The 27276-nt window shown below is 40.4% G+C and overlaps 1 protein-coding gene across 12 annotated transcripts in view; it reads right to left on the bottom strand.

Annotated features, from left to right (window-relative positions):
- Positions 1-27276, bottom strand: part of SCMH1 (Scm polycomb group protein homolog 1) — a 194709-nt gene that overhangs the window by 20533 nt on the left and 146900 nt on the right. For 11 of the 12 annotated variants that reach the window (XM_082387950.1, XM_082387946.1, XM_082387952.1 and 8 more), the window contains 4 exons: positions 22721-22953; positions 18752-18878; positions 3462-3662; positions 1120-1311 (listed from right to left, as the gene is read on the bottom strand). In XM_082387950.1, the coding sequence (XP_082244076.1) occupies positions 1120-1311; positions 3462-3662; positions 18752-18878; positions 22721-22953 (753 nt within the window). The remainder of the gene's footprint in view (positions 1-1119; positions 1312-3461; positions 3663-18751; positions 18879-22720; positions 22954-27276) is intronic. The other variant, XM_082387948.1, reaches the window with a different exon arrangement.

Raw genomic sequence — 27276 nt, 5'->3', positions numbered from 1 at the left:
TCAGTGAGAGGGTCACAGATATGTCTGCAAGGACCAGATGGTGGGGCCCCCAGAAGGAGCGTCTGAAATTCAGGCAGCTTTTTGCCCTGCCTGCAAGTCATATAAGCAATTCTCCTTTGGGTGCAGCAGTACAGATAGAGGCGATGGATGGGGGGTGCTGGGTGAGCAGTCACTTCCCCAGCACATTCTTTCACAAGTGGCACTTTTATCAGGAGTGATTCTGACAATGATGAAAAGACAACAGGGAAGACAGTGTGGGAACAAGACTCGTGCAGGTCAGAAGGGACCACCTTTTAGAGTTACACTCCCCCATCACCAGGCAGCACAGCCCCAGCGCTGACAGCACTGCCTCTCTATTCCTCTGGCCAGGACAAGGTCCACAGGACTCTTTTAAAGAGCCTTTCCTCCCTCTCGCCATAATGACCTACCTCGCTACGTTTAAGGCCAAGCTTCCCTTCCCTCCCTGTTGTTCTGTGTCCTGTGCTCCAGATTAGAGATGCTGAGTTCCATTCACTCAAACCTCTCAGAAGTGCTTAGTCACTGATCCGGCCACGTGGCATCCGCTTTCCCGTTGTGGGTCTGGTATGTTAACTAAGAAAGTTATTTTCCAGCCTAGTTAGAAACAGCAGGAACTTGAATTGACTTGCTAGACTGGCGGTGCTGGAGGAGTTATGGCCACGTGCCAAAGGAAAGAGTGGATGGCCAATCACCCGGGAGCAAATTTCTCAATCTGTAGCCTGAGACTAAACCTTCCCGCTGGCAAGGGAGTTCTGTGTTAGGCCTTTGCTGCCAGATTCACATGGGGAGATGTCTTGTGACTTCACGGTGGCTCCACATACAGATTCAGAAGAATCATGAACCACCATTTTTTTAGGGATAAAAATCCAGAGGAAAGAGGGTTAATCCTAAAGATAGGAGACAAAATCCTGAAGAGACAGTAAAGGTGAGAGGAGACCAAAAAGTGCCAGACACGGCAAAGTTAAGGGACAGAAAACCAGATCTTGGGGTAGTAGGTGCCAGGCTAGCAGATCTGAGGGCCTGGCCCTGGGCCCTCGCTGCTGCTGCTACCGCTACTACCCTGCCCCCCTTTCTTAGCCCAGACCCCGTCCCAGCTCCTACCTGGTAGGTACCTGTCGTGGCTGTGGCTGTACTCTGTGGTGGTGAGTGACAAGTGAGTCTGTGTAAAGGGCTGGTTGCCAAACAGATTGTCACTGCGAAGGTTGTGGCAGAGTTTCTCCAGGAAGCGGAGGACGTAGGTGATGCTGTTGACTGCTGGGAGGTTGAGGGTGTGCTGCTCGCGGTCAAACACGGCTGTGGAGTTAAGCAAACAGGGCTGAGCACGTCAGCTCCTCAGCTCAGCAGCGCAGGCAGGGCAGGAGGAGTCCAGCCCACTGCTTGCCTCAGGCTTCCCTGGTTACACAGAGGCAATCGGTGCCCAGGTTTCCTCCCTCCTTCCCTTCCCCTCCCCTCCCTCCCTTGAGGGTTTGATTTTTGCCTCCAACTCCAGGGCTCGCAATGATGGGAGTGGCCAGGGCAGGTCTGTTGCACCTGGGGCTCTGGAATGATTTTACTTAGCCTGTGAAACAACTGTGAACATAATTCTATCTGCTCCATCAGTTGGCTGGGCCTCCTCCAGGAAATCTGTTCATTTGGGGTTCCATTTCCATAAGAACTGCCCAAGAACAGAGAAGCTGGGCAGAAGAGGAGAATACAGCTATTGCCAGCAACGGCTGAGGCGTACAATCTGATCTGGATAAGGGCAACTAGAATTTCGGCAACATTTGGAACTATTCCATGCCTGTTTTTCTTTTTTTTAAACTCCCCACCTATTTCTATTCAAAATGTATCTGTATAATCCTTAACAAGCAAAAGGCCTCTACATCTGTCTCTGAGGGCAGGAAGGAAATGGGGAGATAGGTCATTCTCAGGAACCAGTTTTGGGGCAGAGGAAGAACCCTAGAGAAGGTGGGTGAGAGCTGCTAAAGAAAAGTCGTAAAGAAAGCCAGGTGCCTGTAGACTGCTGCACAGAAGCAAAGGAGAGGCCAGGCAGAGGCCTCAGCCTCAGAAGGAAAGGGAGGCTTGATTTCCCATGCAGTTTTCAGCCTTTTATAGCAATTCCTTCCCTGCCTGCCCCCATCCTCCATGCAGCCAATTACTCCCTCGTCCGGGCTCCCACACCACCCTGCATGCATTTCTCACATATTATAACACCTCCCACAGTTGGCTGTGAGCTAGTCTTTCTTTTCCATCAGGGCAGAGCCTGAGCATGTCCTCTTCTTTTCTTCCCTTCCCCTGGCCAGTGTCTGGCAATAACCTCTAACACAGAGTAAGGACTCAATGAATGTTTGCTAAAAAGTGGTATTTATGGGGTCTTCCATGTCAGCTGGGTTTCCTGAGGCTGGATACTGCAACTAGTTAGAGGGCAGGGGCAGGAGATTATGGAGTAGTGTACAATTAAGACTGAAAGGCTGGGGCTTCCCTGGTGGCGCAGTGGTTAAGAATCCGCCTGCCAATGCAGGGGACACGGGTTCGAGGCCTGGTCCGGGAAGATCCCACATGCCACGGAGCAACTAAGCCCGTGCGCCACAACTACTGAGCCTGTGCTCTAGAGCCCGAGACCCACAACTACTGAAGCCCACACGCCTAGAGCTCGTGCTCCGCAACAAGAGAAGCCACCGCAGTGAGAAGCCCGTGCACCGCAGTGAAGAGTAGCCCCCGCTCGCCGCAACTAGAGAAAGCCCACATGCAGCAATGAAGACCCAACGCAGCCAAAAATAAATAAATAAATAAAATAAATTTATTAAAAAAAAAAAAAGATTGAAAGGCTCTAGGTCAAGTCTTCACAGGTTTGGTGGGTAAAGAATGGGGTTTTGGACTTAGGAAAACTGAAACAGAGCAGGGCACAGCAGAAAAAGTGACTATTCTCAGTGAAAACAAACAAACCAAAAAACCATACGCTGTGCAACTGACTCAAACTCTCATAGCGGGAAAGAGAGGGATGATTCTTCCCACTCTGCCCTGAGATTCAATTCCCCTGTATCAGGGCTGGCTTAGGACTGGGAAGCTAAGGAGTCAAAAGAATGAGAGAAGAGTTCTGTGGTTCCCTGAAGCCAGCTAGGAGGCTATGGCAGTCTGGAGAAACTCTACTGTTTCCACAATACAGCCTCCTCTGGATTTTTTCTTGTGATCATCTTTAAAGCAACACAGCCATATACTTTCTGTATGGGAGAGGCTAGTCAGGGAGACAGAGTCTGCGTGGGTATTCTACTTGGCAGCGATATGCAGAAGACCTGGAGGGGCTCTGGGAGTTGAAAATGAGGACTCTCTGAGAAATGGGATACTTTCATATTTCTCCAGAGCCTACAGGTGTGAAGTAGAAACCAGGTTGCCTTGCTAGAAATTAGTCAGTTGAAAAGGCCCGCCCCTCTGACTAGGAGCCACACCAGCCCAGGGGCGCTTACCTGAGATAACTGCACCACCGTGACCCTGTTTGAGGAAGCCGAACACGGTTTTCTGGTGATAAGCACAGTCGATGCAAGCCTGCACAGCCTGCTGCAACACCACGGAGGCTTGGGCTGGCCCAAAATGGTCAGGGAGCTGCTGGACCTTCTTCTTATCTAAGTGGGGGCCTGTGCTGCCATTCTTGTTCAAGTAAATACAAACTGCAGGAGACAAAGAATCAAAGCAGCTTATAGAGTATCCAGGGTAGAGAAGTCAGGCAACAGTGCTCTCTTCGTCTTTCATACCCTGGCTCTGGTCTCTACAGGATTCCCAGCTGCTAAGCTGTGAAACACCGTGGGAGGGGGTAGAGGGTGGCTGTACCCAGCTGCTGCCAGCCCAAACTGCATGACCAAAGCTCTGGGAACGCAGCCTGCTGGGAGAACAGCCCAGACCAGCCAAGGCACAGAACTTGCACTTTGTCTTCTGTACACTGAAAAGAAGATCTAAGCAATTTTCCAGATGTATGTACTTTCATTTTTGGTCCTTGGTTGCCTTACATATTCTTGGTATCTCTTACATGCTCTGTGTACGGAGCTGGGGGCTCTGGCAATATTAGTGCTTGTGTGTGTTTGGCTTTGGACTTAAAGGGTGGTCAAACCACCAGTCACTTGCCTTGCCTTCCGTTCTGGGCCTTAGAGTTCCTTTGTTATCTTCTACATCAACACTCAAAGAACGTAGTGAAAATAGAAGAAAGGCTCAAAGAAAGTAGCGAAAATAGAAGAAAACTGGAATAAAGAAAAACATGCAAAGGACCTGAGGGCCCCACCTATGTATTTCTCTGTTTCAGTAGTTTCTCCTGTCAAGACAGCTGGGCACTCTCCTAATTGCAACCTCCCACCTGGCACTGTGCTAGGGCAGAGGCAGGGCGAGCACGGAAGAAAGAGGCAGTCCTACCCAGACTTGCTTCTTGGTCTCCAGAGAGGACCCGCAGCTGCCTGGCCAGCTATGGCATTCTTTCTGCTGACCTGACTTCTAGGCTTCCACTTGAGTAGGGGGTACTCTGCTTCTTCACACTGTCCTGGCTCACTAACTGAAGGGCAGGAGGGCAAAAAGTCTCTTTTGTTATTAAAGGCAAAAAGATAAGAGCAGTAGCTGTGTGGGCTGTGGATGGACTACTGTCCTCTTTGGGCCTCAGGTTTGCCATCCACAAAATGGAGGGGCTGAGCCAGATGCTGTCTGAGGATTCTTCCACCGTCGTCATTCTAGATCTAAGGGGAAGCAAGATGGAGAGAAGAAAACAAAAAGAGAGAGGCAGGATGTGGAAGGTGACGGCTGAAAAAGAAAGGAAAAAAAAGAAAAGGGTAAACAAGATGCATTGAAATATAGATTTAACTCTTTTTTTCTCTTAAAACCCACTAAAATGAGCCAGATAACAAGAAAGGAGACAACTTAAAATTCCAGAAGCTGGAAAGCAGAGCGACAAAGTAGCAATTGACTCAGCAGACCCAAGAACGCTGAATCCTTAACCAAGAGTGGGGAACGATGAGAGCCAAGCTGCTCCATCTTATAATTCACAAAAGGCTCAAGAACGGGCAGGGGCCCCTGCAGGTCGGTGTGGAGGTAGACTTCATAAAAGAAGAATTGGCTGAAGTCTGTTAAGAAATGGTTAGAATTTCCATGTCATAATATGACTCTTTCATTGAAAACAAAACAAATAAAAATGAGGAACTCAAAGAGAAAAGAGTAATGAAAATAAGTGAAAACATTATGTCTGTGAAAAGACACTTATTAAAATGTTCATAGCAGGTTAGTCATAATAGCCCCAAACTAGAACCAACCCATATGTCCATCAACAAGAGAACAGATACACAAATTGTGGTATATTTATTTACTGGAATACCACCTGGCACTAAAAAAGAATGAACTATTGACAGAATGCTTCTCAAAACATTATTTTGAGTGAAAGAAACCAAATACAAAATAGTACACACAATCTGATTCCATTTATACATTAATTTCAGGAACAGGAAAATCTAACCTGTGGTGACAGAAATCAGAATAAAGGTGAGAGTGAAGACTGACTGTGAGGAGGCATGAGGTAACTCCAGGGTGGTAGAAATGACTCTTATCTTGACTGGGGCTGTGGCTACATGGCTGCTTACGTTAATTAAAACTCATCAAATTGTATATTAAGATGTGTACATTTCACTGTATGTAAATTTTACTTAATTAAAGCACATAAAAAGGAAAAAATATAACCAGTTCAGTGATGATTAAAAAAAAAAATTCTATATGGATTAAAGGGTGAAATACAAAAGCCAAAGGATAAAACCTTCCAAAGACTGTGGTTCCCAGATTCTTTGACATTCCTTCCACTGATCTCTGTGATACTTGACCAATAAACTATGGTGGAAATGACACTGTGCCAGTTTCTGGACCCAGGGCTTAAGAAACTGGCAGTTTCCACTTCTTCTTTCTTGGGACGTTCACTCTTGGAACCCAACTGGCATGTGTGAGGAGGCAAAGCCACACTGTGGCGAGGTCCATATGGAGAGAAACCAACAGCCAGAGCCAACCTGTCAGCCCTGTGGTAGAAGCGGATCCTCCAGTCCTGGTCAAGCCACCACAGCTGACACTGCAGGGAAGAGAGACCAGCTGTTGCCACCCAGCACTGCCCACATTGTTGTTTTAAGCCATGAAGTTTCGTAGTGGTTTGTTATGTAGCAAAAGATTACTGGAACAGAATGTGGTATCAGAAATAGGGTGCTACAGTAACAAAAGTCCAACACACAGGACATTAGCTTTGGGACTGGGAAGCAGAAAGAAGCATAAAAGGCCACAGAAAGAATGTGAGTGAAGCTGAAAGGGCCTTGAATAGAAGCCTGTAAAAGGTTGGGGTCTAAAGGATTCTGTACTAGTCTATTTTGCACTGTCTCTGGTGCTATTAGTCTGAGGTGGCAATGCTTCCCCCAGAATGGAACTTGGGGGGTTTTCTATGAATACTACTGAAATTTACTTCATTAGCTAAAAGCCACAATCACAAATCTCTTGAAGATAAGACCTTCTCTACTTTGGGCTTCCTGTATAGCTGCTGTGAGACAATGCCCTTAAGATTCGTAAAAATCTTATTGTTTATGGAAGAGTATCTGTGAGACTTGCCCTTACGATTTTTAGAGGGCCTTTTGGTCTGAAAGAGGCTATGAAGCATAGTCTTAAATCATTCTGACATCTTAACTAAAGATTTTTATTGTCCCATTCTGGATTTGACCCTTTCTTAATTTAGAACTATTTGCCTTCTGGAGAGACTGGAAATGAGAAGCATTTCCAGACTGTGAGTCCTGGACTTTATTTGTTATGTTTTTTTTTAAGCTCATCTCTCTCATCTTACATTTTTATCATAGGCAGTGAGAAGCCAGGTGGCACTTCATTACTTTGTCTGGAAATCTCCTTATATTTCACTGAGTTCATCAGGTACATTTCCTAGTTCCATGTTACTGCAGGTGGCAGTGTTATCAGACTTTCCATCACTACCTAGCAGGTGTCTCCTGTCCGCCATCTTCCAATAAGATTTTCCTCACTTTCCTTTAAGCCCCCTCACTGACAGCCTTCTTAAGACCTTTTAGGCTTCTATTCTCAAGTTTCTAAGAGAATCATTCTGGCAGAAGCATTGCTAGCTCAGACTAAAAGGGACAGAGATGGTACAAAATGAAAAGAATTCTTTGGACCCCCAACCTTTTACAATCAGGAGGAAGACTGAGAAGGCAATCTCAGGTTTCCTATGGAAAAGGAAGGATGATTCAGAGGACAAAACCAAAGAGCCATGGAAACAACTCCCAGAGAGTAGTATTGGATCTAATTAAGGAATTGGCAACATATGCCCAGCTGGATTTCAGAATTTCTATAAACCAGTGACTGCTATGTGCCTCCAGGTTTTTTCCCCTTTGAACGAATGTATCTATAAGTTATCCTATGCCTACCCCATCACCGTATGCTGGATATGTGGGGAGTAGACAACATGTTTCTTTAGGTCACAGGTCTTCGGTCTGAGAAGAACTACACTCAAGGAGCTATATCTGAGAAACTGCACCTGAGAGGTCTCATTTGCACCTGGATCTGACTTAGATGATGAGATGCCAGATCTGGAGCCCAATGTTGTAAAGGGATGAGACCTTTAATGGGGAATCTTGCAAGGGGAAGAATAAATTTTCCAAGTGGGAAAAATGTAAATAACTTATGTCCAGAACGTGGACTGAGGTGGTTTTAAAATATGGTCCATAATTCTTTGACCCTCCTCCCAGCAAGATGTGGGGTCTACTCCCCTTCTCTTGAATCTGGGCTCTGTGACCACTTGATCAATAGAATATGATGGGAATGATGCTCTGTTGATTTGGTGGCTCAAGCCTTAAGAAAATGGTAGCCTCCACTTCCTGTTTCTTGAGACACTTGCTCTTGGAATCAAGTCACCCTGGGATGAGGAAGCCCAAGATACCTTTTGGAGATATCCGTGCAGAGAAGAACCAACGGCCAGCACCAATTTTGTTAGCCGCATGAATGGATCATCTTGGAAGTGGATCCAACAGCCCCAGTTGAACCACCTCAACTGATGCGATGTGGAAGAGAGATGAGCTGCCTCTGCTGTAATTATAGTGCAGCTGAATATACTGATATTACCTTTTCCAGGAATATAAAGGTTATATACTTTTTCTAATTTATGCTTATTGTCTTATTTTAAAAATCCTTCCCAATCTTAAGGTCATAAAGATATTTTTGTATATTGTCATGTTTTGGTTTTCTACTGCATCCATGGTATCAGAATTAGAGGCTGAAAAAAAGATTCAGAGAAGGGTCCAGCGTGGAAGGAACTTGGAAGTAGCCACTTCATCCTGACAACAAGTATAAAGCTGAACAACCTGAAAAATCAACTATCCTTTTTAGATCCATCAGAGAACTGAGGTCACAGGGCAAACTGCTGCTCCCCACCAAGAGACAGACCGGTGAATACAGAGACTCACAATTTACTAAAAAGAAGCCGCCACAGGAACTAGTGCAGAGGTAGGAAAATCTAAACTATAGAATTCCTACTGGAAGCTCAGTGTGAACAAGTTTAAGAGTTAAAAACTCCAGGGGGGATCCACTCATGGGGTGGGGGTGGTCCCACACTTTTGTGAGTTTTACCTCCAGAAGCTCGACCAGAGGTTCTCACAGTGAATATCGGAGAAAAATCCCCTCATGCTTCCAGCAGGGGGAGGGGGGAAAAGGAGCCATTTAAAAATATGCCAGAGCATTCTGTCCTTCTTAACAAGGCCTACCCTCAGGAGAAATTATTTTACCAGAACTTAATCCGCTGGGATTTGATCAGAGCTTAACCTACCTGGGGGAAGGGAAATAACCAACTGCAGCCCCCTCCAGCCATCCTGCCCCATTTAAGGGGCATGAGGGGGACTAAGAAGCACTGGTAAAGTTCACAGTCCAAGAGCACAGTCTCACTGAAAGACTGAGACCTAATCATAGGACTATAGAATACTTATCCTCCCCTCATACCTTACCATTATATTACTAAAGACCTATTTATAAGGTAAACTAAAAGGCAAAAAAATGAAGTTTGAAGAGACAGAGCAAGCATCAGAACTAGACTCAGGCATGGCAGGGATGTTGGAATTATTAGATTAAAAATTTAAAACAACTATGATTAATATGCTAAGTGTTCTAATAGATAAAGCAGACAGCATGCAAAACAGATGGACAATGTATGCAGAAAGATGGAAATTCTAAGAAAATAAAAAATCAACGCTAGAGATCAAAAACACTGTAACAGAAATGAAGAATGCCTTTGATGGGCTAATTAGTAGACTGGACACAGCCAAGGGAAGAATCACTGAACTTGAGGACATCTCAATAGAAACTTCCAAAACTGAAAAGCAAAGAAAAAAGAAGACTGAAAAAAAAAGCCTCTACCTCCATAGACTGGGTGCCCAAGAACTGTGGGACAACTACAAAAGGAGTAACATACACATAATGGGAATACCAGAAGGAGAAGAAAGAAAGGAATAGAAGAAATATTTGAAGCAATAATGACAGAGAATTTCCCCAAATTAATGTCAGACACCAAAGCACAGATCTAGGAAGGTCAGAGTACACCAAACAGGATAAATGACACAAAAAAACTACATCTAGGCATATTACACTAAAAAATGCAGAAAATCAAAAATGAAAAGTCTTGAAAGATTTCAGAGGAAAAAACCGTCTTACTTATAGAGGAGCAACAATAAAAAATTACATCCTTAGAAACCACGTGAGCAAGAAGAGAAGGGAGTGGAATATTTAAAGCGTTGCGAGAAAACACCCACCCACTTAGAGTTCTGTCCCTTGAAAAATTAAAGTGAAGGAGAAACAAAAACTTTCTCAGGGACTTCCCTGGTGGCGCAGTGGTTAAGAATCCACCTGCCGGGGCTTCCCTGGTGGCGCAGTGGTTGAGAGTCTGCCTGCCAATGCGGGGGACACGGGTTCGAGCCCTGGTCTGGGAAGATCCCACATGCCACGGAGCAACAAAGCCCGTGAGCCACAACTACTGAGCCTGCACGTCTGGAGCCTGTGCTCCGCAACAAGAGAGGCCGCGACAGTGAGAGGCCCGCGCACCGCGATGAAGAGTGGCCCCCGCTCGCCGCAACTAGAGAAAGCCCGCACACAGAAACGAAGACCCAACGTAGCCAAAAATAAATAAATAAATAAATTAATTAATTAAAAAAAAAAAAAAAAAAAGACTCCGCCTGCCGATGCAGGGGACATGCGTTCGAGCCCTGGTCTGGGAAGATCCCACATGCCACAGAGCAACTAAGCCCGTGCTCCACAACTACTTGAGGCTGCTCTCTAGAGCCCACGAGCCACAACTACTGAGCCCGCGTGCACAGCCACTGAAGCCTGCGCGCCTAGAGCCCATGCTCTGCAACAAGAGAAGCCCTCGCAACGCAACAAAGAGTAGCCCCCGCTCACCGCAACTAGAGAAAGCCCGTGCGCAGCAACGAAGACCCAACACAGCCAAAGATAAATAAATAAATAAATTTATAAACAAAACAAAACAAAACAACTTTCTCAGACAAAGAAAAACTGATGGAGTTTGTTGCCTGTAGATCTGCCCTGCAAGAAATATTAAAGGAATTCCTTAGAGAGAAGGAAAATAACATAGGTCAGAAACTTGGCTCTACACAAAGGAAAGAGCATCAGAGACGGAATAGGTGAAGGCAAAATAAGAACTTATTTTTCACATTCTTTTTTTTTTTTTTTAAAGATTTTTTTTTTGACGTGGACCATTTTTTAAGTTTTTATTGAATTTGTTACAATATTGCTTCTGTTTTATGTTTTGGTTTTTTGGCCACAGGCATGTGGGATCTTAGCTCCCCAACCAGTGATTGAACCCACACCCTCTGCATTGGAAGGTGAAGTCTTAACCACTGGACCACCAGGGAATTCCCCTCATTCTTAACTGATCTAACAGATAACAGTTTGTTCAAAATAAAAATAGCAATGATGGAAAAAAAAATAGCAATGATGTATTTGTGTATGCTTATGTATATATATATGTACATGCTTATACATACTTATGTCTAAGTGAAATGAATGACAGTAATCATACAAAGGATGGGAAGGAGGAATTAGGATTCTTATTATATCTGTGAAGTGGTATAGTGTTATTTGAAAACAGACTTGGATTAGTTATAATGTTATTTGCAAACTCAAGGGTAATCATTTAAAACAGTAAAAAAAAAATATAACTGATATGCTAAGAAAGGAGAAAAAGTGGAATCATATAAAATGCTCAGTTAAAACCACAAAAGGCAGAAAAAGAGTGGAAGACAAAAATAGGAACAAATTACAAAGGCAAAAATATAAAAAACTGTAACAATTATGGTAGATACTTATCCAACTATATCAATAATCATTTTAGATGTCAATGGTCTAAATAAACCAGTTAAAAGAGATTCTCAAACTGGATCAAAAAACAAGACCCAACTCTATGTTGTTTATAAGAAACCACTTTAAATGTAAAGACACATATAGATTAAAAGTAAAGGGATGGAGAAAGATATGCCATGCTAACACTAATCAAAGGAAAGTGGGAGTAGCTGTATTAATTTCAGACAGAGCAGATTTCAGAGCAAGGAAAGTTATCACAGATAAAGAGGGGCATTACATGATATAAAGGTCAAATATCTAAGAAGACGTGTCAGTCCTTACTGTGTATGCACCTAACAACAGAGTATAAAAATACAGGAGGCAAAAATTGATAGAACTGCAAGGAGAAATAGGTGAATCCACTATTACAGTTGGACACTTTGACATCCCCCTATCAGAACTGGACGGATTCAGCAGGCAGTAAGGACACTGTTGAACTCAACAGCACCATCAATAAACTGGATATAATTGATATTAGAGGCTACTTCACCCAACAACAGCAGAACACACATTCTTCTCAAGCTCACATGGAACATACACCAAGACAGACCACATTCTGGGCCATAAAACACATCTTAACAAATTTAAAAGAGCAGAAATCATATAATATGTCTGTTCTTAGACCACAATGGAATAAAACCAGAAATCAGTAACAGAAAGATAAGTGAAAAATCCCTAAATACCTGGAGCTTAAACAACACATTTCTAAATAAATAACACATGGGTCAAAGAAGAAATCTCAAGAGAAATTTAAAAATATTTTGAACTAAATGAAAATGAAACTATAACGTATCAAAATTTGTGGGATACAGCCAAAGCAGTGAATAGAGGGAAATTTATACCATTGAATGCATACGCTATAAAAGAAGAAAGATCCAAAGCCAATAATCTAAGCTTCCACTTCAGGAAATCAGAAAAAGAAGAGCAAATTAAATCCAAAGTAAGCATAAGAAAAGAAATAATAAAAATTAGAGCACAAATCAATGAAATTGAAAACAGGAAGTCAACAGAGAAAAATCAATAAAACCAAAAGCTGCTTCTTTAAAAAGATCAAAAAAATTGATAAGCCTTTAGACATGCTAATAAGAAAAAAGAGAGATGACACAAATTACTAATATCAGACATGAAAGAGATGGATCACTACATGGATCACTACAGATCCATGGTCATTAAAAGGGTAATATAAGGAATACTATGAATAATTCTATGCTGACAAATTTGATAATCTAGATGAAATGGACCAATGCGGTGAAAGACACAATCTACCAAAACTCACACGCACAAAAAAAGACAATCTGAATAGACCTATATTTATTAAAGAAACTGAATCAGTAATTAATCACCTTCCAAAATAGAAAGCATCTGGCTCAGACGGATTCACTAGAATTCCACCAAACATTTAAAAATGCATTTTACCAATTATCTATAATCTCTTTCAGAAAACAGAAGCAGAGAAAATACTTCTTAACTCATTGTATGAGGCCAGCATTACCCTAATACCAAAACCAGACAATGACTTCACAAGAAAAGAAAATTACAGACCAATATCTCTCATGAACATACATGCAAAAATCCTTAACAAAATACGAGCAAATTGAATTCAACAATATATAAAAAGAATTATACACTACAACCAAACGAGGTTTATCCCAGGTATGTAAAACTGATTCAACATTTGAAAATCAATGTAATCCATCACATCAACAAACTAAAGAAGAAATATCACATGTTATCAATAGACGCAGAAAAAACATTTGACAGAATCCAAGACCCATTCATGATGGAAACTCTCAGCAAACTAGGAAGAGAGGGAAACTTCCTCAACTTCATAAATAACATCAACAAAAACCCTACAGCTAACATCATACTTAATGGTGAGAAACTAGAAGCTTTCCCACTAAGATCAGGAACAAGGTAAGGATGTTCTCTCTTACCACGAGTTTTCCACATTGTACTAGAAGTCCTAACTAATGTAATAAGACAAGAAAAGGAAATGAAAGGTGTACAGTTTGGGAAGGAAGAAATAAAACTCCCTTTCTCTGTAGAAGACATGATTGTCTATGTAGAGAATGCAAAAGCATTGACAAAAAAAATTCCTGGAACTAATAAGCAGTTATAGCAAGACTGCAGAGTATAAGGTTAATACACAAAAGTCAATCACTTTCATATATAACAGCAATGAATAAGTGAAATTTGAAATTAAAAACAATACCATTTACCTTAGCACCTTCAAAAATAAAATACTTAGGTATAAATCTAACAAAATACATACAAGATTTATATGAAGAAAACTACAAAACTCTGATAAATGAAATCAAGAAAGAACTAAATAAATGGAGAGATATCCCCATGTTCATGGATAAGAAAATACTGTCAAGATGTCCATTCTTCCCAACTTGATCTATAGACTCAAGGCAATCCCAATCAAAATCCCAGCAAGTTATTTTGTGGCTATCAACAAACTGATTCTAATGTTTATATGGAGAGGGAAAAACCCTGAAGAGCCAACACAATACTGAAGGGAAAGAACAAAGTTGGAGGACTGACACTACCCAGCTTCAAGACAATATGGTATTGGTAAAAGAACAGACAAATCAATGGAACAGAATAGAGAGCCCAGAAATAGTCCCACACAAATACAGTCAACTGATCTTTGACAAAGGAGCAAAGGCAATATAATGGAGCAAAGACAGTCTTTTCAACAAATGGTACTGAAACAACTGGATAGCCACATGCAAAAAAAGGAACCTACACATAGACTTTACACCCCTCACAAAAATTAACTCAAAATAGATCACAGACCTAAATGTAAAATTCAAAACTATAAAACTCCTAGAAGGTAATATAGGAGAAAACCAAGATGACCTTGGGTATGCCAATGACTTCAGATATAACACCAAAGGCAGGATCCATGAAAGAGATAATTGATAGGCTGGACTCATTAAAATTAAAACCTTCTGCTCTGTGAAAGACAATGGCAAGAGAGTGAAAAGACAAGCTACAGATTGGGAGAAATTATTTGCAAAAGACAGATCTGATAAAGGACTGTTATCTAAATACAAAAAGAACTCTTAAAAACTCAGCAATAAGAAAACAAAAAACCTGATTAAAATATGTGCCAAAGTTGTTAATAGACACCTCACCAAAGAAGATACACAATTGGAAAATAAGTATACGAAAAGATGCTCTACTCTACATGTCATTAGAGATATGCAAATTAAAACAACAATGAAATATTACTATATACCTATTAGAATGGCCCAAATCCAGAACACTGACGCCAGATGCAAATGCTGGCGAGAATGTGGAGCAACAAATGAACGCTCATTCACTGCTGGTTGGAATGCAAAATGATATAGCCACTTTGAAGACAGTTTGACAATTTCTTACATAACCAAATATACTCTTACTATGTGATCCAGAAATCGCATTCCTTGGTATTTACCCGAAGGAAGTGAAAACTTATGTCCACGCTAAAAGCTGCACATGAATGTTTATAGCAGCTTAATTCATAGTTGCCAAACCTTGGAAACAACCAAGAGGTCCTTCAGTAGGTGAACGGATAAATAAACTATTGGTATAGCCAGACAATGGTATGTTGTTATTCAGCACTAAAAAAAACCCAAAAAAACAAACAAAAAAGAACTATCAAACCATGAAAAGGCACAGAGGAAATTTAAATGTATATTACTAAGTGAAAAGGCCAAGCTGAAAAGACTACATACTGAATGATTTCAACTTTATGACATTCTGGAAAAGGCAAAATTATAAAGACAGTAAAAAGGTCAGTGGTTGCCAGAGATTAGTAGGGAGGAAAGAATGAATAGGCAGAGCACAAAGGATTTTTAGGGCAGTTAAATTATTTTGTAGGATCCTATAAAGGTGGATACATGTCATTATATATTTGTCAAAATCCATAGAAAGTACACCACCAAGAGAGAACTCTAAGGTAAACTATGGACCTTGGGTGATAATGATGTGTCAGTGCAGGTTCATCAATTGAAACAAACATACCGCTCGGGGTGGGCGGATGTTGGTAATGGAGAAGGCTGTGCATGTGTGGGAGCAGGGGGTATATGGGAAAGCTCTGTACCTCCTGTACTTAAAAAAAAAACAGTCTGGTAAAAAGTTCAGAAAACAAAAAAGAGTTCTTCATAGCAGATGCAAACATCCAAGAGCGGGTAAGCAGAGTGTAAGCCTTTCCTAAATGTATGTGACCAAATTCCTAAATGTATGTAAAATCCCTTTATGCAGAGTATTTTGCAGGACTGGTTTTCTACCAAATACCCTTTGGAAAATGCCACTAGAGAAATAAATAATGATACTTTTACAAGCAAAATGCCAGGAACAAGAAACTCAATACAAAGTTTAGAGGACAGAGTTGAGGAAAGCGTGAAGAAAGTTGAGCAAAAAGACAAAGAGAATAGGAATAAGAATAAAGAGGGTCAAGAATATAGAGGACGACTTCAGGAGGTTCAACATCTGAATAACATGTATGCCAGGAAGACTGAATAGAGAAAAAGTGGGAGAAAATCACTGATGAATTTAAGAAAGTTTCAAGAAATCAAATAATGGAATAGGCACACTATGTGTCCACATGGTAGGTAAAAATACATCCTAGGTGAAATTTCAGAATAATGGGGATGAACAGAAGCTTCAAAGGGAATAAACAGGTTTCACACAAAACTAAAGATATAAATTTAAGAAAGATTACATGGGAAAATAAAGATGTGGGAAGGAGCAAACTGGGGATAACACATAAGAGAGGTGACGAGGTTGTCAAGGAACTCAGAAGGCTCCAGGAGAGATTTCTTTTAGAGTTTGAAATGGATAGAATATAAAACGTGCTTGAACATAAAGAAAGATGTATACGGCAGTAAGAGAGTTTAAGGTTGAGTTAATAAGTATATAGCAAAATAAACACATAACAAAGAAATCAAGATTTACTCTAAAACAAAATTTTGTACAATAAAGGAAAAGTAATCATAGTACTCTATGGTTCAGTTGAGAATAGCCTATAACAAGTTACAATACAAATTAATGAATTTCAATCTAATCAAAATTATAATATCATAGTATTAAGATAGGGAGGTATGTGTGGGTGGGTAACGGGCAAGGAGATGAAGAGTTAAATCCTGGGTTGCCAAAAAAAAAGAAAAGGAAGAGGTAAAGTGTGTTGTCAGTTGAAAATGCCTCAAGCTAAAAAAAAAAAAAAAAAGCAATATAAACATTCCACTTACATATATGGAGATAAATAAAAGAATCAGCTAAATTAAAAGTGATTGCCTTTGGTGAGAAGTAAATGACAGGGGCATAGAGGGGACTGTTCGTCTTGTTTTTGTAATAATTCTTGTAGGCCTATTGTTCCTTTAAACTATTAGCATGTATATAACTCTGATCAAAATAACTCTTAAAAAGTGTTGTGCAGTTAAAAAAAACCCAAAAAGTTGGTAATAAAGGATATAGTGTAGCACACAGCTTTTAATCTATGATAGCTTTAAAAAAAAAAAATTAATTAATTAATTAATTTTTGGCTGCATTGGGTCTCTGTGGCTGCACGTGGGCTTTCTCTAGTTGCGGCGAGCGGGGGCTACTCTTCATTGCAGTGCATGGGCTTCTCATTGCAGTGGCTTTTCTTGTTGTGGAGCATGGGCTCTAGGCGCACAGGCTCAGTAGTTGTGGCTCACGAGTTCTACAGCGCAGGCTCAGTAGTTGTGGCGCACGGGATTAGTTGCTCCCCGGCATGTGGGATCTTCCCGGACCAGGGTTCGAACCCATGTCTCCTGCCTTGGCAGGCAGATTCTTAACCACTGCGTCACCAGGGAAGTCCCTAGCTTTTATTGTTAACATTTGAAGGGTCTATAAAGGTAACTTGGACTAATCGTATCATCGTATAGGTGTGGAAACTGAGGCTCAGAAAAGGAAGTGACATCAAGGTCACACAGAAAGAGCAAAGGTCCAATTGGGATGGTGAAACAGTGATCAGTCAAGACTGTGATAGCCTGGCCAAGAACAGGAAACAGGGATACAAAGTCAAGTTGTCACTTTTCCTAGGCTATGAGATTCAGACCAAGGGAGGGACTGCCAGCTTCGTGACTGCCAGAAGAGGTGGTCTACATCATTTAAACCGAAGAGTGAGGCACAGTCATGAAGCTCCCACTGCTATGAATCTTCTAGGTTTTGTTGAAAAGGCATCCAGGCGCCTAAGTGATATTTAGAATGATATGGAGTAAACCAAGAAGGTACACAGGCATCTAGGGGGCATGTCATGAGGCTGGAAAATGTAATCAGTATCTTCACCAAGGTGTTCATCTATCTTTACTTCCTCATCCACGGAGCTTAGGGGCAAAGCTCCTAAGCTTTGTTCACTAATCTAATGACACTTTTGGACTAAGCAAACCCAGTAACTAACTGGGGCTAGATGCATAAGATACATTTGGAGAAATCACATGATAGTACCCTGACTAGAGCTGGACATAAATGCCACCTGCAGGCTCTGTTGTTTTCCAAAGGTTATTTGGGGAGGAAACTATGGCTGGCCTTCCCTTCAAGTGCTAACATTCTAGGATTTGGGTGGAGACAAATTCAACTCCTAAGAAAACGACTACCCTAACTTCCATGGGGATCATTCCAATTGCTTAGACTTCCCTAAGAAGATGGAGTATCTGCGGAGTAACAAAAGTAAGGTTTCACACATGTATCTTAATTTACACATAAAAAATGAGTATTGTTCTTTTTAGTTACCCCACAGGGAGGCTGTATATCTATGTTTATCTATTCTAAAGGGGTAGCTCTTTCAGAGTTTCCTCCATATATAGTTTATGAAATGGGAACAGATACGCACAACCCAGGTGGTTACGCACCCACTTTAGTCACCAGATTTTGCTTTGAATCAAACATGCACTGAAATACTTTCACAGCACCAAGATTTGCCACCATCAATGACGTTAAAGAAAAACAGAGCAGTGTCATACATATATGAGTGGTGGCAGAATTATTATAGTGCTGGAAGGGTTCTGGAAGGGATCACTAAAGAGGAAGCACCCCAAACTGGAAAGGATGGGTATAATTACAAACTGGGCCAGGGAGCTCCTGGTGCTGGCCCCATGTCCACCCCACCCCCATGCCCCAGATCCCCAACGCTGAGTTCACAGAACATCTACCCAAGTTTCTTTGATTGTTTTGACAGAATGGAGGTTTCTCTGAAGTTATTTCAAATGTCAAAGTTAAAAAAAATTTTTTTTAAGATTCTATTTAGATTTATAAATGGATAGGGGGCTAATTATTGGTGCAGTAAAAGAGAAAGTATAGACACTGGGGCCTGGGGCTTGTTGCAGCTAATACTGTGATCTGCTCTTACCTGTGGGGGCCTGCATGGCTGAGCTGGGGATGGTGGCAGCATCTTGGGGTACAGTGCTGGTATCCGGTTCAGGGGTGCTGGTTGTTGGTGAGGTGGGTGGTGGGTTCAGCAAAGTCCGAGGTTTCCTCTGTCAAAATGGATGGGGAAAAGTTTCTACCCATGATAGGTAACTTTTCTTCTCATTCCTCTATTCTTAGTACTTAATTCACCCATGAAACTGAAAGACATTTGTGGATGGGACTGTTTTACAGTTGATATATAGCTGATATATAGTTGATTTTCTTACAGTTGATATATAATTGATTTACAATGTTGTGTTAGTTTCTGGTGTACAGCAAAGTGATTCAGTTATATATTTACATATATGTATTCTTTTTCAGTTTCTTTTCCATTACAGGTTATTACAAGATATTGAATATAGTTCCCTGTGCTATACAGTAGGACCTTGCTGTTTACCTAACTTATATATAGTAGCGTGTATCTGGTAATCTCAAGCTCCTAATATACCTCTCCCTGCACTTCCCCTTTTGGTAACCATAAGTTTGTTTTCTATGTCTGTGTGTCTGTTTCCTAAAAGTGTTACAAATAAGTTCATTTGTAACACTTTCAGATTCCACCTATAAGTGATATCATATGATATATATTTTTTCCACACAGCATCTTGCCCAAAGCTGAAAATACAGTAGATGTTTAATAAATATGTATAAGATTCTGGGCTTCTGTATAGCCACAGCTTAATTCACTATCTTTTCTACTGTATTCAATATTATCATCTGAAGTCCAGGTTCTTTATTAGTTAGACAGAAAAAAGCAAAAAAGGAAAAAAAAGGCTGTGGCTTAAGTCTACTTTGACATTAGTTTGTTTTACTGTGTTGAAAAATGGAAACGTCCCTTCCCCTAACTCCACAAACTACTTTCCCCTGCCTACCTCTTCAGCTTATTACCTGTCATTTCTTATCTTAAACCTTTTACTCCAGTAATCTCTAACTATAGTAGTTCTCTCAAAACCTGCAGTTTTACCTGGTCCCTGCCTATACAGTAATAAACCATCCCTTTTGCCTGCAATACCCTTTCTTTCTTTTTTTTTTTTTTAACCTTATAAATATCTGTTTATCCAGGAAGCTTTTCTGGATAAGCTTTACTGTCTCTTTTGTGCTATTTCTGTACTTTGTATTGTTGCATTTATCACAGTGTATTGTCAATATATATTTACATACTGATGTCCCCTATTAGCCTGATGCTCCTTGAGGGTCTGATTCTGTTTACCATTCCTACATGGTACTTGGCATACGATAAGTGTCAATAAATGTCTTTCAATGAAGCATATAGAATACCAATAATGGGGGAAGTAATAAAAATGATTTGAGAAGAATCTAGTATCTCCTCTATGCTGGTCCAGGCAGTCTCTGGGGGACAGAGATCTCAGAAGGCTTTTTTCAAGAAACAGTTTTTTAAAAGCCTTTCTGAATGCAAGGAAAACATAACCATTTCTGAGATCCAGAAATCCCTTCTTACTAAATGTCACATGCAGGGTCCACTCTGGGAGCTGTATAAACCTGACTGACTTCTAGGACGGCTCTGCTTGTGAAAGCAGTCATGCAAACTCTTACAGAACATTCAAAGCACACACAGGATATGGATGTTTCCTCTCATTTTTTGATATTGCCACAAGTAAAAATCCAAATAAGCAATGAGTCAGGGAAGAAAGGAAATACCAGTTCAACTTCACTGAGTTGGTAGTAGGACTTCATGGGGTCCCTGAAGAAACAAACCTGGTGAGTTAGGTTCCCAAATATTGTAGAAAAAAAGCAGAAAGATGTAAAGCTTTATTACTATTTGAGACAGGTGCATTTACATGTATTATATCTATTCATATATTAACGCAACTCCATTTTATTGGTGAGAAAACTGGGGCTCATAGCCTTACTCAAAGCTTTCCCAAAGTCACACAGGTGGTAACAATTGGAGATGAGATATAAATCTAAGCTTGTCTGGCTTCAAAGCCTATGCTCTTGTCACAAGACCACTTTGCTTCAAAAATGAACATGAGGGTTATATCATGGGTTAAGTGAAGGCATATACACTTACAGGAATAGGCAAAAGGACAGGAAAGGGAAGTAGGGAGTCAAATGCCATGCCATAAAGTACAGTATTAGATGAGAATTACTGCTATCAAGAGGACTGGAAAGAAAGAGGACTTTGGCTACTATGTTTAGAACTTCCTGAGAAAGCAGAGCTGAGGCAATCAGAGAATCATAGTTCTTAGGTTTTGAAGGATCTTAAAGGTTACTTAATCCAACTATCCATCTAACACTTCTACTTTCCACTCCTTGAAAACATCCCTCCCAATAGTCATCTGGTACCTGATGAAATATCTCTAGTGATGGGAGATTACTACTTGCATTTTGAAATAGATTTAACTGTTCCTTTTATGTTGAGACAAAACAAAGCCTGTCTGCTTGAGTTTCTGCTCATTGGTTCTGGTTCTGTCTTTGGAACCTCAGAGACAAGTTTTCTCTGTTTTTAATCTGTCAAGGTGCCTTCACATCGTCAAAAGCATGACTTCCCTGGCCTTGGAATCTTTAGAGCCTTCAGCCTCTCCTCCACAACATGAGAATGAGAAGACCGCAATGGAGACAAAAATGAACCCCTGGGTTTGGGGTTAGTGGTAATAGATCAGGAGCATTATGTGTTACATAAGAAGGATTAGGATGTGACATCAAGAATTCAAAACCAATAAGTAAGAGATAATCTCAGTTGGAACATCATCACTAAAATCCATCCATGCATCCAACCATGCCTGCATACATCCATCCATCTTGCATATACTGAACATTTCCCAAGAGATTGAGATATAGGGCATTGCAGAAGAAAAAGAGAAAAAAAGACTAGATTCCTGACCTTGAAGAGCTTATATTCTAGAAGGACTGAGGTCAGCTGGAGCTAATAAACAAAACAAACCCAACCAACCAACCAAACCTATGGAGGAACTTATGAAATTGGAATGGAATGCCTAGGGAGAACTGGGTATCATTTCTACACTGGAACTCAGGTAGTCTAGTTTGGGAGGGAGTTGCAGAGAAATTCCCTGATAGTTAAGAAGTGAGTGGAGAAAGAAGGTGATGCCAAAGGAAGCCCTAGAGAAGCAGCTGAGTAAGTTTCATATCAGTGGTTTCCCTAGGAAAGATACACATGGAGAACTGGTCATGACTAAAAGGTGATACTTTCGGTAACAGTGCTCAGTGAAGCTCGACCCAGCAGTCTTTTCCTACACCAGAGGTAAGTGTTAACCTCCCTCAGGAAATGTGAGAGAGTGAATATGTGGTAGGGCAGCAGTGACCTTAGAACTAGAAGATCTGGAGACCCATCTCTGTAGCCTTTGCCATTTATTAGCTATGTGACCACAGGGAAGTTATTTCACATCTTTAAGTCTCAATTTACTTGACTATTTAATAACATTAACACTACTCATCTCCAAGGGTTTTGTGAAGATCATGTGATATGTAGTGGTGCCAGGTACAGAGCCTGATACTTAGTAAATATTCAATAATTTTCTTTCTTTCTTCTTCTTCTTTTTTTTTTTTAAAAGAAGGTACAGGGACAGAAAAATAAATACATTTACAGAGTCAGTTTTCTCTTTCTGTTCACATACCTGGGCATCCACTCTGGGTAGGTTAAAAACAATTAGGAGCAGGGCCTTCCATCTATGGAAGATACTAGACCAGAATTCCCATGAATGTAACTTTCAAAGTAAAAATTTGTTTCTTATCCATACTATCTTATCTCTAACATTACCAACTCCCAGGTAAGTAGCTAAAGTAGGGATGACAATATAGGCGATTCTTCTTAAAAGCATATACAAGGTGGAGAATAGGGCCAGACACATCCCTTTCTAAGATGTATGGATATGGATGAGTTACCCCTTTATAACCATTTATCCCTTGCTGGCAAACCCACATTTTTACCTACCTTACTGCCAGGTTTGGGACCCCTCTTCTTTGGGAATTTCAAAGGTTCAGCTGACTTGGATGGGGTAGAGATGGGATGGGGAACTAGGGGCTTGGGTGTCCGGCCCCGCTTCTTTCCTGGTTTACGCCCCCTCTGCCCTGGTTGATGATCCAAGGCAGTTTTGGTGTTGCTGTGGATGCTGGGCTTCTCAGTGTTCGCCTCGGATGCAGGATAGGGATTCTTTGGAATCACAACTGCAAGAAAAAGACTCATTCTAACACCCCCTCTTCCCACTTGCATTCCCATCCCAGCCAGAGGGAAAAAAAGGCTTGCTACTTCTGCTTGGATAGTTTTATCCCAGGAAGCTAGTTTCTTGGCATCTGACCTAAATGTTAGAAAATCTCAGAGGAGAATTGAATTTTGATCGGCCAGAATTGGAAGTTTTAATTATTTCTGGCAGATGCAGAAAAAATCAAACTGTTCTCCCCAAGGAATCTAGTTAAAGCATATAAACACAGGCTCAGAGATGGAATGGATCTTACCTACAATCTTTTCCTGCTAAGAATGAAGATCTGAGGCTCAGAAGAGGAAATGATGCCTTCCCTACGTTACACAGTGAGTTGGGATAAGGACTTATGTTTTGAAACTGGGCCCTGACAACCAAATCAGGGATTTTCTATATCAATCTACTTAAAGTTTTAGTGTGATTATTGCAGTGAGGAGTAGTGAAACACATGGAAATATATACATCTGATAGCATATTCCCTTACCTTAAAAATCTTTGCTCCATATTACCTTTAAGGTAAAGTCCAAATTCTTTATTCTGATATCCAAAGACTTTTGTGACTCTGCCTCTGCCTTGCTCTCCAGTTATGTCTGATGTCATTTCCTATCACCCACCCCCATGTTCTAGCTCCTCTGTTTTCTGAACACCAATTCGTTCATATATGTTGAGTTCTCTATTCTTCCTGGTCCGACATACATCAGTACTCAGTTTTCAACACTCAGCTCCAGGGCCACTTCCTTACTGAGGCCTTGTTTGACTATGTCCCAACTCCATCAGTACTCCACTTACTCCAAAACATTCTGTAGACACCTATGTTAGAGTACTTTCAGTTTTACTCCAACCATTCTTCTCCTTAATTGAGAATTTTTCATGGTAAGGGGTATCTAATTCATTCCACAAAGTTATTAAGCACTTACTACAGGTTATGCACTAATCTAAGCACTGGGGTAGAACAGTGAACATAACAGACATAGTTTCCACTCTCATGGAGCTTACCTCCTAGTCGGGGAAGACAGAAAAATAGGCAAATAAGTATACAGTATAATGTTAGGTAAGTGCTATGATTAAAACTAAAGCAAGGTAAGGAGACAGAGGGGTGAGGAAAGTCCTCTTTGAGGAAGTGACATTTGTACAGAGCTCCCAAATGAAATAAAGGCAAAGCCTTATGAAGATCTGAGGAAGATCCAAGTAGAGGGTATATAACAAGTGCAAAGATTCTGAGATGGAAACATGTTAATGTGTTTGAGAAATGGAAAGGAGGTCAGTATAGCTGGAATTGAGTGAGCAAAGGGGAGAATGGTGGGAGATAAGGTTAGAAAGGGAGTAGCAATAAGATTGTGTGGGATTTTGTAGACCATGAAAATGAATCCAAACTTATCTTAAGTCTAAAGGGAAGCCACTGGAGGGTTTTGAGCAGGGTGTGACTGGGTGTACTTAAAAGGAACACTCTGGCTGTTCTGGGAGGGGACAAGAGTAGAACTAGGGAGACAAGTTAATAAACTAATTACAGTGGGTAGGTAGAAGATGGTATTTCTTGTGCTTCCAGGTAGGATGTAATAGATCCTGACAGTGTAACATTGCTGATGCAACAACTAGAAAAAGTCAGATAAGTTATTTTTAAAAGACATTGCATTGTTGTAAAAATCATGAGGATGAGATGAACTGGAATTCCAGACCTGGGTGGAAAGGGTTCCTGAAGTAGCTGACACTGTTTTCTTTCCTGAGAACATCTGCCAAATTTGGGCATGAATTGACAGTCAGGCTTGGCCTGTGCAGAGGAGCTCCACTGGAGGAAAGAAAAATCAGAGAGGCTCTGTGACAGATTGGAACTTGAGGAGTTCCATCTGTGTGGCCAGTTTTTCCCAAGGGACCTTTGCTGAGTTCTGAGCCTGCACATTGGAGCTGCAAAGCTAGGCTGAGAGCTTCTAAAAGGCAGAGTGAAAACTGCTATAATCTTGTGATTTCAGGAGACAAGGTTCCACTAGAAGGAGGAGGTCTACCTCTAGCATAGCTGATCTCCTCTTCAAGATAAATGCCATTATTTTGAAATTGTAAGGACTGAAAGGTCAAAGAACCAAGCCCCAAACCTCTCAAGGGTAGGACAATCTCTTGCAGTTTTTCAGGACTATGAAGATGGAGACCCATTAGGTTCTCAGTCGAGAGCCCAAGAGGGCCCAGGTGCAAGGAACAGGGATATGAACCATAGGTACAATTCAGATCTGAACTAGCTCAACCCATGATTAGACTGAGGGGATCAGGCCCTTATCCTATTAGCTTAAAGGAAAGAGGAAAGGAAGAATTCTTTCTGATGGAAAATATCAGCTGGAGTCTCAACAGTTCTTTTATATAAAATATCCAGTGTGCGTGCGTGCACGTGCGTGCACGTGTGTGTGTGTATGTATGTACACATGATATAAAAAGAGGCAGAACAATGTGACTGGTAATCAAGAAAAATACAGACAATAGAAGACTCATGTATGATCCAGATAATGAAACAGACTTTAAGATAACCATAATTAATATGGTTTTAAAAAGCAGAGAAAAAGATGAACAAAATGTAAGAAAAGATAAGTAATACTCACAGAAAACTGGAACCTATATAAAAAATTAAATGGGCACACTAGAATAAAAGATACAATATTAAAAATTAAGAACTCATTGGATAGATTTAAGGGCAGACAAGACCCAGCAGAAGAATTACTGAATTTGAAGAAAAATCAATAGAAAACATGCAAAATGAAGCAAAAATACAGAAAAAACAAGTTAGAGCATTAGAGACATGTGGACACAGTCAGTAGATCCAAAATATGAGTAACTATAATCCCAGTGAGAGAAGATAGAGAGAATGAGGTAAAAGCAATATTTGAAGACTAATGAAAAAAGAGCTCAGCAATCCACAAGCAGCAAAAATACAAAAAATAAAAAACAACAAAAAATACCCCCCAAATATACCAAAACACATCACTGTTAAACAGCTGAAAATAAAATACATAAAATACAAGTGAAATGAAAGACAAAGATAAATTTTTAAAAGCAGTTAGAGAGAAAAGGATTACTCTTACAGAAGCAATTGACTTTTTAATAGAAACTATGAAAGTAAGAAGTGATAGTTTTAAATGATAGTTTTCAAGGGCTAAAATATATAAATTGCCAACCTAGAGTTCTATGCTCAGTGAAAATATCCTTCAAAAAAGAAGGTGAAATAGTATGGAAACAATCTAAGTGCCTATCAACAGATGAATAGACAAAGAAGATGTGGTATATATATATATGTGTGTGTGTATATATATATATATACACATACACACATATATATATATAGAACAGAATACTACTCAGCCATAAAAAAGTGAAATTTTTGCCATTTGCAGCAACATGGATAGACATAAAGAGCATTATGCTAAGTGAAATAAGTCAGACAAAGAAAGACAAATACTGTATGATATCACTTATATGTGGAATCTAAAAAATACAACAATCTAGTGAATAATACAAAAAAAGGAAGCAGACTTACAGATATAGAGAACAAACTAGTGATTACCAGTAAGGGAGGGGAGGGGCAATATAGGGGTAGGGGGAAGAAACAGGGTTACCATGCAATTATAAAAAATCATCTGTGTGAAACTTTCTTTCATTCAATTAAAATATTTTTAAAAAATGAAGGTGAAATAACTGTTTCAGAAAAATCAAACCTGAGAGAATTTGTCACTAACAGACCTAAACTAGAGGAAATAAAAATGAAGTTCTTCAGGATGAAGGAAAGTAATCCCAGATGGAAAAAATACAACTGCAGGAAGGAAGGAAGAACATAAGAAAGGGTAAATATGTGGATAGATACAAGAGAATATTGACAATTTAGAAAAAGAATTTTAAAAATGGCTTGTAGGGTTTATAATATATGTATAGTTGACCCTTGAAAAACATGGGTTTGAACTGTGTGTATCCACTTGTATGCGGATTTTTTTTCAATAAACATGTACTACAGTACTGCATAATCCACAGTTGGTTAAATCCATGGATGTGGAACCACGGATAAGGAGGGCTGACTGTGAAGTTACACACAGATTTGACTGTACAAGGGGGTGGTGCCCCTAATCTGCGCATCATTCAAAGGTCAACTGTATTAGTAAATTATATGAAAGCAATAGCACAAAGGATGGAAGTGGGAGGGTAAACGGAGCCAAAATTTGCTAAGAACTTTGCATTATTTGCAGAGTGGCTAGAGTGCTTATTTAAGATAAACTTTAATAAGTCCAGGATGTATAATTCTAACTAGTTAAAAAATTATAAC

The sequence above is a fragment of the Balaenoptera borealis genome (assembly GCF_965194805.1).
Source record: "Balaenoptera borealis genome assembly, chromosome: 1".
NCBI classification, from domain to species: Eukaryota; Metazoa; Chordata; class Mammalia; order Artiodactyla; family Balaenopteridae; genus Balaenoptera; species Balaenoptera borealis.
The sequence above is the reverse complement of the archived record's forward strand: the minus strand, read 5'-3'. Positions and strand labels throughout refer to the sequence as shown.